This window comes from Callorhinus ursinus, unplaced genomic scaffold, assembly GCF_003265705.2.
Source record: "Callorhinus ursinus isolate GAN/ISIS: 27379988/994484 unplaced genomic scaffold, GSC_fseal_2.0 scaffold1, whole genome shotgun sequence".
NCBI lineage: Eukaryota > Metazoa > Chordata > Mammalia > Carnivora > Otariidae > Callorhinus > Callorhinus ursinus.
The window spans coordinates 125,555,481-125,567,644 of NW_027397063.1; the positions used below are offsets into that span (position 1 = coordinate 125,555,481).

Below are 12,164 nucleotides of genomic sequence, written 5' to 3' on the forward strand. Positions count from 1 at the left end.
CCAGTCATTACCATCTTTGATTCATTCTTCAACTACACAATGGTGGAAAGATTTCTTGGAAGAGAAGGTAGAAGATGTATGGTTAAGAGTGCTGCAGATGATACATGCAAAGTGCTAGGAATTTGTGAGTGGGTGTTCAGAGATTTGAGAGCAAAGGAAGCACTGAGGGCTGTGTTCAAGTCTATAACTTCATTTAAGGCCTGTCCACTTTATAGCTTCCTTAACAAATTTTATCAATTAATAGGATTCCACATTTGACACTGAAATATATACAATTATCAGTCCTCCTCAGTTACCTGGGGTGAGGAAAAAAACACAGGCATACTGTGAGTGGCAGCACCAAGAACGAAGCTTTACTGTGGCATATCAGTCTCTCCAAAATTGCCAGTGGGTCTTAGAAGTGCTAGCCACTGGAGCAGCACTCTTCAAGGCAAACATTATGACTAAACTATAAAATACTATGGAATGTATTTATGAAGGGGGTAAATTAAAAGACAAAATTGGTTGAAAAAAATAAATGAGGAAGCAATATCCTAGAACAATGAGTGGGGAGTTCCTAACAATTTATAAATTTCACCATCTAGGTGTTATTTGAGGTCTTAAGTCAAATGTTCATCATTCTAAATATAATTAAGTTCACAAATATTTTTGAGGTCCCTATTATGTCAAAGATCCTTTGTGAGGAATTGAAATGATGAATAAGTTATTGTCTTGGTCCTTAAGAACTTTAAAATCCTAATGAGATTTTTATATTTTTTATTTTATTATTTTATTTTATTTTATATTGGCGGGGGGGTAGCAGAGAAAGAAGGAGAGAGAGAATCTTAAGCAGGCTCCATGCCCAGTGCATCAGGAGGCTGATTTGGGGCTTGATCTTACAACCCTAAGATCATGACCTGATGATGCTTAACCAACTGAGCCACCCAGGCACCCCCTCCCCCAATGAGATTTTAGATTCCCTAATGGGAATGAAAGTGTAAGGAGAAAAGTCTAGGCACTATAAAATAAGACAGATAGATATTAGAACCATTATAGAGAGTAAAGCAAAGTATTGTGAAGCTACTGGAAAAAGATAACTAAATCCAGTAGAAATACATTTGACCCTTGAACAACACAGTTTTGAACTGTGCGAGTTCATTTATATGTGGATTTTTTTCAATACATCAGAAAATTTTTTGGAGATTTGCAAAATTTTTTAAAAACCTGCAAATGATATAGCCTAGAAATACCTAAAAAATTAAGGGAAAGTTAGGTATTATTTTAAGAATAGAATATGTAATACATATAACACAAAATATGTTATTGGTAAGGCTTCCGGTCAACAGTAGGCTATTAGTACTTAAGTTTGCAGGGGAGTCAAACATTATATGCACATGTTCAAATGTGTGGGGAGTTGGTTTCCCTAAAGCCTGCCATTGCTCAAGGGTCAACTATATCCTCAGATGTGATCGAGAGCATTTGGCATCCTTTTTTTTTAAAGATTTTATTTATTAATTTGACAGAGAGAGAGAGAGAAAGAGAGAGAGCAGGAACACAAGCAGGGGGAGTGGGAGAGGGAGAAGCAGGCCTCCCGCTGAGCAGGGAGCCTGATGTGGAACTCGATCCCAGGACCCTGGGATCATGACCTGAGCCAAAGGCAGACGCTTAAGGACTGAGCCACCCAGGCGCCCAGCATTTGGCATCTTGGCCAAAGTGAAACCTGCAGTGATGGACAGTATTGGTGTTCTGGGAGGGAGAGAACAAAGTGATTAAGTAAGCCAAGATGAGAACACACAGGCAATATTCTGGGAACAAAGGGTAGACTGGTATGATTAGGGTACAAAGCAAGAGTTTGGGGAGAGGGAGACTATAAAAATAGAATGAAAGAAATGTGGGTTGGGACTGGAGAACTTTGGACTCTAATTTGCAAGTGAGATATCGTTGAACATTTTTGAGGAGAGTTACTGGATGAAATGTAAAAAATGATTGAAAGGACAGGATTGTGCATTAATTTGTTTATATGAATACTACCATGGTGTTGGGATTAGATCACAGGTGTTGGGATTAGATCACAGATTTGGGGATTAGAATTTGGGGTATTAGAATGGACAATAGGTTTATGAAGGAAAGTGGGAAGAGGCAAGATGATTTTGCCCTTTCAAGTCCAGGTGACTGGAAGCCTGTTAATACCAGTCAGCTAAGCAGAAGTTTTGGGCTGGAATAAGTTTGGTTTGGGACATACTGTTGACATACCAAAACTGATGTGACATATCCTATTTCCTGATTCTTCCTTGGATTGTCTAAGAGGTACTAACATGACTAACGTATTGGAACAAGCTCTTGGGGATAAAGTACCACAGATACCATTTAGGTATGACGCATTATGCTCTTCTGGTTAGTAACTGGGGAGTTGATCTAGAAGACTGGCTATTCAAGGGTTCAAATCATCTTCATTGCATAATGCTGACCAAGAATCCCCAGGATATCTCTTAACCCAAGTACACATTCTAGACAATGTTGATGTTCTCAAAACAGGGCTAAACATGCTAAACAGCAAAATGAAAAGTAGCCCTTATCCTGAAAGAAAGTCAATTTAACATTCTACCAAATTACAAAATGAATTATTTTGTTTTGTTTCAGATACCTGGCCAGAAACTATTGTATGAAATTTAACCAAAGAAGGGTGTTATGTAGATCTGCAGTGGAGGGTAATGGATGTTTTGAGTTGTCTTTTCCTAGAATCCAGCTTAAGAACTCAGGTTCTGAAGCCAGCCCGCAGGTTAGAATACAATTTCACTACCAGCTTAGTGGTGATTTTGGACAAGTTACACATCTCTTTGCTTCAAATTCTTTACCTTTAAAACAGGCACACCTCATTCATTAATTCCACAACCATGACTGAAGACTCCCAGCTGCCAGGCACTGTACTAGACAGACGGCGTTGAGGACCACTTTGGGGAGCTAATACTCTAATGTAGGAAGGCATTTAGTTTCAGATACTCGTTTGAGTGGAACCCTGTAGTGTAAGAGTAAAATGGAATAACTCCTGCAAAGCATTTAGTACAGTAACTCGCAAAGGAAAATCCTGAATAAAGGCGAGCTATTAAGATTTGCTCCCCACCACCACCAAAAATAGGTAAACTGTGAATAAAAGCAAGTTATTATCTTAAGATTTTCTCGCCTAGAAGATTTTTGGTATGAGGAGGTTCTAATCTTCTTCCCTGGGGTAAGTACCACAGTAAATACCTTTATGATCCATGCTTCCTCTCAGGACATGTTCGGGGCGGGGGGGAGGCTCTCTCTTGCTAGAAAAGTCCTCCCCAAAAAGCCCCTTAACTGAGTTGCCACGGCTGGGGTGTTGCAGGGTAAGGGTTTAATTGGGACGGTGAGCTAATATTCACAAAGGGAACTTCGCCGCCCCACATGGGCAGGGAGCAACAAACCCTAGCTCTCTCGCGCTTCCCCAAAAGCAAGGCAGTAAAAGAGTTACCCCACCCGCTGCCGCCGGGAGCCCAAGACCGCCACCCCGATGACAATGGCGCCGGCAAGGGCGGGGCCGCGTTTGCCTGGGATGTGGGAGGGAGGGAGGAGGAGGAGGACTCGCCCCCTGCCGCTCGCAGAGGTCATGTGACACGCCCCACCCGGCCCTGCAGACCAGCCCCAGCTGAGAGGGCTTTGAGAAGGGGCGGGGGAGCGGATGAAGAGGTGGGACTGGCGACCGCGGAAGTGACGAAGGGGCGTAGTTCGCTACGTGCAGCGACGTGGCGGCGAGGCCGGCGCCGGGCGGCGGAAGTGGCTCCCGCGCTGGGACTTGAGTGTTTGTGTTTTGGTTCGCGACGGAGTCGGCGGCTGGCCTGAGGGGAGGAGGCAGAGGAGGGAGGAGGAGGAAGAATTAGTCGGAACTCGAGCGCCGGCGGCGGCGAAGGAGGAGAAAGGAAAGAGGAAGGCGGAGCGGAGAGAGGCGGAGACGGAGCCGGACGGGGGCGGCACCACGGCACGATCCCCGCACGGTCCAGTCTGAGGGGAGCGGCCTGAGGAGGAGACGCGCCGCCGCCGTCTAAGCCACAGCCACAGCCACAGCCTCAGCGTCTTCTCGGGCTACGCCTGGGACCTGCTGCCGGGAGTCTTCAGCTCTGCGAGTCCGCGTGCTGCGGTCTCAGGTAACCAAACTGTCCCTCCCCTGCCTAGAGCCAGCCGGGACCCCAGGTTATACACTGTCCTGTCTGTCCGCGGCCCTGCCGGCTCTGAGTCCCCCGCCCATTCTGCCTTACCCGGCGCCAGTGCCCAGGACCAGAGCTATCAAGCCGGCGTCTCGTCCTGCCGGCCCTGGTGATTCATTCCTCAAAGAGCTCTGGGGATCGGGATTTGCGGACTGGCTGAGGGAGCGACGGGTGTCACCCTTTTCCCTTCTCAAGATGGCGCCGTGAAAGAGTGCTGGAGGCCGCGGTTCCGTCTGGCCCCTGTCCTGGCAGTCCTGGAGGGGGTGGTCCCAGCCGACGCCAGGCTAGGTCCAGGGAAGCAGGGTGGGAAAGATGGCCAGGGGGCCTGGCGGGTCCTCCTTGTTCAGGCCATCCAGAGTTTGGTACCAGTTACTCAGGTGCTCTCCAGGGAGGAACTGGGGCCTACAGCAGGTGTGAATTTGGGGAACTCCGCCAGCCTTCGACTTCCAAAGACCGGTAGTGGAGGGAGGAGGAGGAGGCTCGTCGACATAGTCTGCCTAGGGACTGTCTCATCTATGAAAGGTGATGAACCGCAGCTTTAAAGAACTCAAGACGACTAGGCCGCCGAACACGCACAGTGGGTAGAGAGAGACCTTGTTAACCCTGTCCTGCTGTCCTCTTCCCTTAGAAGCTGGTTACCCTCCTGAGACTTCCAGACTGTAACTCTGAACGTCATAATTCACAAATTGGGTTTTTTGTCAGTGTCAAATCAGTTGCCTTTCGCATAACTAGTTAGGAAAAAAAACACCTGTACAACACTATGAGAATTCAGGAGAGCTCAGAAACTTTATTTTTAACGTAAAATTGGGGTAATAATATGAGTTTATAGGGTTGCTGTAAGCAAACTTCATGGAATAGTGGTTGGCACATAATAAGTGTGTGGTAAATGTTACTGCTGTTATTAATACTATTTTCGTTAAAGAGCACCTAGAGACCTTTATAGACTACCACTTATTCTCAAAAGATTTAAAAAACATTTTATGCAAAATTTTCGTTTTGCAAAATAAAAATTTCAGTAGTGGATACAAATGAATGCACATGATTTTTAACCTTAATGTTATGCTAACTGTATCTTTATAATTAAATTTATTTTCTGCTAGAGAGTGTTGGAGGGAGTTACAGTCCAACAGTTTTAACCCCTAAAAGGCAAAGCTAAAATCATAATTTTTTATGGGAATCATGTTTTCCCTGAAATTTGGACCATGGAAATTTGGAGCCTGTTGTCCTTGACAAATATTTCAATTTGCTGTTTTGGAGGTAGTGAGACAACGGGGAAGTGTTTCAATTGGTATTGAAATACCTGAAGGTGTGTCGGTGCGTGTTCAGTCTGCATGATGTTCTGTTGATATTTGGTCATTATTTCATCAAAGGGCCACTTTAATTGCCAATTTTTAATCCCTTTTATGTGTTGACCCCTGTATTAGAGATTTTTTTTTTTTAACATATATCCTGTCATCTAATTCTCCAGCAGCTATTTAAGTTAGGTATTTTGGAAATGGAGACTTTGGTATAGCCAGCCAAGATTAGATCCCAAATCTGGTATGTTTTTTTTTGGAGGGGGGGGTGTCAGTGTGAGGATTGGAACATTTTTTTATTACAGAAAAAATTCTAAATATACAGAAGTAGGGAGAATAGTAAGATGAACCCATCACCTGCTTTAAATTATTTTATGGCCAGTCATGTTTTATTTACATCCCTACTGTTTGGAAGCAACTCAGACATATCATTTCATGTGTAAATAGTTCAGTATGCATTACCAAAAGAACTCTGCAAAGCTGCTGTTTAAATAAGTCAGTGGTGATTTTGTCTCAAATGTAAGGTCTCTTGGATATTTATTAATGAATTTACTGTCCAAAGGGATTCTTATGTAAACTCATTTCATGGGGAAGGCAAATTTCTTATATGAGGTACCTAAATGAAATATAACAATGATTTTAAGGAGGGAATCGTCAGGTTTAATGAGCACATGATCAGATTTTAGCTAAAGATGGGAGAAAACCATTGTGATTTGTGAGTAGATTGGAAGAGTCCTATAATGTTCCCTCATTCCTTTGAGATTGAAAATTAGCATTAGATGATAAAGAGAAGTTGCCATTTAGGCTAGGTTTTTCTAGATGTGTTTAATAGAAAATAGTGACGTAGTTAATTATTAGGCCCAAAACTACGGAAAAGTATAAGTAAATAAGACACTAATAAGCTTACCACATAGAGAACCACTGTTAACACTGCATGTATAATGTACTTGAGCACATGATGAAACAATTTTAAGTCTTTTAACCACTAGACACACAAATCTAAGAGCCTTAAACTACTTGTTGCTCCAGAATTACCATTAGTTAAACAAAAAAATGTACAGTTTAACAGGGGCCTTCACATAATAATAGTCAACATTTAGGGGTGCCTGGGTGGCTCAGTCGTTAAGTGTCTGCCTTCAGCTTGGGTCATGATTCCAGGATCATCATGATCCCAGGGTCCTGGGATCGAGCCCTACGTCAGACTCCCTGCTCCGTGGGGAGCCTCTTCTACCTCTCCCACTCCCCTTGCTTGTGTCCCCTTTCTCGCTGTGTCTCTCTCTGTCAAATAAATAAAATCTTTAAAAAAATAATAGCCAACATTTATTGAGTACTTAGTGTGTTCTAGGATCTTCTGTAAGAACTTTCCATTTATGAAATTCATTTTCCCCAAAACTATTTTAATCCAGCTACTCTGGCTCCGGAACCTAAACTCGAGTCAGTTCTCAGGTTGACTAGGTTTGAAACGCAGCTCTGTTGTGGCTCTGTCACAGTAACTGTGTGACCTCAGTCAAGTTACTTAACCTCTCTGTGCCTGTCCTCATTTTTAAGGATTGTAGTATCTATAGGATTGTTGAGTGACTATGTTAACTACCTGGCACAAAGTTCAAGTCTTTAATAAAGATTAGCTTTAAAATTTTTTTAAAACTCTGAAAATTACAATATCTGTTTCTTTACAGGTTTCTCTACATCCAGAAAGAAAAAAATTGACACCTTGCATCCTGGAAGTTCATTTAAGAGACTGAATTTAGGGACTTCTTTCAAATTTGGACATGGCTAATCGAGGAGCAACAAGACCCAACGGGCCAAATACTGGAAATAAAATATGCCAGTTCAAACTAGTACTTCTTGGAGAGTCTGCTGTTGGCAAATCAAGCCTAGTGCTTCGTTTTGTGAAGGGCCAATTTCATGAATTTCAAGAGAGTACCATAGGGGGTGAGAATTTCTTTTTTCCCTTCATTTAATTGAATTATACAGTGGCAAAAATTTTGCAGTTCCAGTTGTTTGATGATGAATACCTAAATAGGTTGCACAGTGAAGAAAACTGTTCAGCAGACTTCAAGCTTTAAAACTTACCTTGATTTTTGTTTAGATAGTATCTTCCTACATTTTGATTTCCTGGTTATCCCCAAGACGGTCGAGTAAAAGCTGGAATACAGATGCAAGCATGAACAGAGTCAGTGTCCCAAGTATTTAGATGTGATCTGATATCTGTTCCTTGATAATGATAAGAGGCTTCTTCAAATTAATACATGTTTTAGCTCAATTATACGGCCTTTAGAATGAGTAATGAAAATAGTAAAAGTAAATAATAAAAGTTAACTTTAAAATTCTAATTCTAAATAACTGGACTCTGTAAATTACACTGATTAGTAAAATTAATTAAATTTTATTAAACTTGTTTAAGAATGCTCCTAGGGTGAAGGAAGAGAGAAAGTCAATGATCAGTGAAGAGCGACATAAGAGGGAAATGGGACCTGGAGAGAAAGATGAAAAAGGGGTTAAGAGGTAGAGTAAGTACTGAATACAGTGGTTGTGGTAGAGATGAAATGAGGGGAAGGTAAGGCAGGACAAAGAGGTGACAACTAATAGTGCAGTGTTATGGACATAAGACAGGAAATTTGATAATTGAATTTAATCAAAGAAATTCACAACTATATAGCAGTGGGGCAAAACAGGCACTTCAGGGGCCTCAGTTTCATCTGTCAAATGAGGCTTTTGAATTGGGTAATACCAGAGGAAAGAGCTTTAAGATCACAGTATTTTGCAAGGGGTGTGTAATTAAGCAGTACTATATTTTTAAAGGTATACATAAATGTAGTTTAACCTCATACATAAAAAAGTCAAACTTTTGTAATACGTAAGACTGATACACGTAGCAACCTCAGATCTTTTAGAAGTGTAACTTTATGTCGTGCATTTAGTGTATGTTCTCAAGTACACTTGAGAATCTTATTCATAGTTCAGACCCTTCCATTAAAATAGTTTGTAAAACAGTAGTACCTCCTGGCTTTTCCCTGCATATAGGAAATAAACTACATAGGTGGTATTTCCACTTTAATATACTCAGAAGTATAGTGGTGATTGTCAACCTTTTATTTGTATATCTGTCAAGGTACACAGTGTTACACTGTTTTAGTGGGGTTTTTTTGAAAATATATTGAGAGAGCGTGCGCGCTTGGTGGTGGGGGTGGGTAGGGGCAGAGGGAGAAGGAGCGAATCCTCAAGCAGACTCCCCACTGAGTATGGAGCCCATCACGGGGCTCAATGCCAGGACCCTGAGATCATGACCTGGTCCATGGTATGGAGCTTTTGAGTTAGAAATCTAATGAACAATATGTTATATGTTCTTTGTGGTTTCTTTGTTAATACATACGTCTGGTTTACCGCAAGGTAATCTTCTCAGGTGGTTGTCAGTGGCAGCATTTCCCAAAGTACATATGCATTTGAGGCCGTAAATACTTGGGCCAGATAGACTTGATATATGCCACCCTCCCCCTTCTCACAGTACATACTAAAATAACAAAAACACTGATATACCGTAGTACAGAACTTAATTCCTGGGAAACTGCAGGAACCTCAGAAGCTTAAGACTAGAATCTTTTTTATTTTTATTTGTTTTTTTTAATGGTGCTATTATCTGGGTGATCGTATATTTTTTTTATTTTTTATTTTTTTGGATGTTGTCATCCAAATGTACTTTTTCTTAATGACATTTCAAGCAGGGCATTTACAAGAAATATTTAACCCTGTATCAAGTCATAAATATACATATTTTCTGATATGTGTGTATGCATATATATAATCTTGTGTCCATTCAATACAAATTAGATTATTTACATTTCATTAATGAACTTTTCAAGTTTTTTGTTCCTCCATGTTAAGCTTTCTTAATATTTTCTACTTGTACAGATCAAATCTTGCTTTTAAAACCAACTTTAAAAGGAACTTATATCCAGATTTGTGTCAGTGGTTGTTGGACACTTTCTAACTACCTTGACTATGTAGTAATATCTTTAGGAGGTATGATAGTGCCATTATGATTACAGCTGTGAGCACTGGTTTTTGTTTTTGTTTTGAGGTATTATTGACATAAAACATTGTGTAAGGTTAAGGTGTAAGAGTGATTTAATGTTTTTATAGTGAGTACTGTTCTTTTATGCTCTTTGCTAACAGCTCTTCACTCTTAGGAACTATAGTAGTAATCTATTTAAGCACTTAAGGATTTCAAGGTTTGAGCTATTTAATGATGAATACCACAGGCCCGTAACTTGTAAGAAATATGTATTTTTGTTTTGGCTGATGTGTGATAAGACTTACCTAACAAATGAACCTGGCCAAATGTTTTGCATTTTATATGTGCTTTAGTTTTTGATTGTTTATATCTAACAATCATTATGGTCTGAAGAGCTCAACTAAAATTTTCATCTGCTTGTGTTTTAATGTGGAAATCATATGCTGTACTCTTGAATTTGTGTGTATTCTAGAACCTTACATTCATCAGGAATATCAGGATAGTTTATGTGTTCCTTCCTAAACATGGTAGCTTGATTTAAGAATCCATGTTCTCTCACAATATCCTATACAATTGCCCCTTGACCCTGTAACACTCACAATGAGGTTAGGTAGTTAGATGGTGGGTTTAGCACTTTGGGGAGTTCTAGCTTATTTGTAGGGATTTAAAGTCTGCATGACATTTTATGTTCTTACTGAGACAAGCCCAGAAGGTTAGCAAGGAATATTAAGGTTCAGGTGGTTGTCTTTCTCCTGCTCTCTCATCTGGAGGCTTAGTATTGCCTCAGTAAATATTTGTTGGATGGGGCTGGCCGTCTTTCACTTAACACCTTGAGTAAAGACTTTAAAGAATTCAGGTGAGATAACTCTTGTAAAAAAAAAAAAAACCAGTATTTGTTTTTAAACACATTTAAGTACTATTTATAAACAAGTAGATCTTCAGTGTAAGTCAGAGCAACATTAGAGTATGCAATGAAATAAGATGCAGTCATTCAACTCTTTTTTTCTTTTGAAAGATGAATGTTTTATACCTCAGTTTAATTTTGTATGCACTGATCATCAAAGGAATGTCAGACATACGGTTTAGGTTATAGAACTATACATGAGAACATTAACAGCATTCTTGCAGGTACTGTAATTTTTGAGCTTTGGTTTAGAGCAGTGGTTCTCAGAATGTTCCCTGTTCAGGAGCATCTGCATTACCTAGGAATTTGTTAAAAATGCAAATTCCTATATCCTATATTCAGTCAAAACACTGAAGTGGAACCAATAATCTTAAATTTTAACAAGTTTTCCAGGTGATTCTGATATATGCTGAAGTTTGAGAACCACTGCTTTTTGTGTTCTGAGTAGTCAATATTACTTTTACACTAAGGTTCTTGGAATAATTGCTTTTTTTTTAACTGTAGTTTGGGTAGGATTTCTAAAAATAATGTGGTTTATCCAACTGCTCCAGTTTGAAGATTACAAGTATTTTGTCCTGGTTACATCATATATTCTTTATATGTGTTTGTATGGAAACCCCTTCCCACAAATCTATTAACCTGTTAGGCCCTTTAAGAGAATATGGCCCCTTTTCTGTCCCATCGAGGTTACTCTGCCTTGTCTCTGCTAAGGAACTTAGAGTATCTGTAGTTTTCAGTTATCTATACCAATGCTGTTCCCCCTTAGTGACACAAGTAATCAAGGACTGATTATACTCTATGTTAGAGAAACAAGTGCCTTTTTTAATTTTAGTTCCAGCACATAGCACATACCAGCTGCATGATCTTAGGCAACTCATACTCAGCTTTATTTTCCTCTTACAGAAATGGAAATAATGGTACCTAACTTGAAAAGTTTTTGGTGAGGATTAAATGAAAGTACATATAAGTTTCTTGGCTACAGTGCCTAGCATAGAGTAAAATGCTTATTAAATGTTAGCTGCTACCACTACCATCACCACCATTACTTTTTGCTGAGTCATTTTTGTCACTGTTCTATTGTCACAGCATGGCATTTATTTTGGAATCATGACTATTCCATCTAGTGCCTGGCATTTGATTTTGGATTTGACAATGTTAAAAAAAACTTCATGTTTAGATTTTCTTTTATTGGAAGATAAACCTTCTCATTAAAAATTACAGGAACAAATAAAAATTTTTTAAAGGTTTTATTTATTTGTCAAAGAGAGCACATGAACATAAGCAGGGAGAACAGCAGGCAGAGGGGGAGAAGCAGGCTCCCTGTTGAGCAAGGAGCCCAATGTGGGACTCAATCCCAGGACTCTGGAATTATGACCTGAGCCGAAGGCAGGTGCTTAACCAAAGATTTTAAAACCTTATAAGCAAATACTTACACTAAATTTGAGCCTTCCATAAATGAAGTTTTTACAGATTCATTCAAATAGATAGTATGAGCATTTACAACTAAGTTTTTTAAAATTCTACATGGTAAATTCTTAACTAATTTTCTCCCTCCATTTATTGGTTTTCACAGAAGTGGTTAGTCATGTATATTACATTAAATTCATGCCACCCACAGGAACTGAGTTATTTGTGGAAGTTTTCTCAGAGGGAGAAATTACACTGTTAAATAGAATACTAAATGTATTCGGATATTAAACTTGCTTCCTAAACTGAGAAAGAAAAGCCAGCCAGAAAATTTGAATCTGAATAAG

General features: G+C 39.9%; 1 protein-coding gene across 1 annotated transcript in view; it reads left to right on the forward strand.

Annotated features, from left to right (window-relative positions):
- The first annotated feature begins 3,756 nt into the window (after positions 1-3,756).
- The window catches only part of RAB5A (RAB5A, member RAS oncogene family), a 29,943-nt gene continuing 21,535 nt past the window's right edge, over positions 3,757-12,164 (forward strand). The window contains exons 1-2 of the mRNA XM_025882877.2: positions 3,757-4,139; positions 7,171-7,426. Coding sequence (XP_025738662.1) covers positions 7,264-7,426 — 163 coding nt within the window. The 5' untranslated portion in view covers positions 3,757-4,139; positions 7,171-7,263. The remainder of the gene's footprint in view (positions 4,140-7,170; positions 7,427-12,164) is intronic.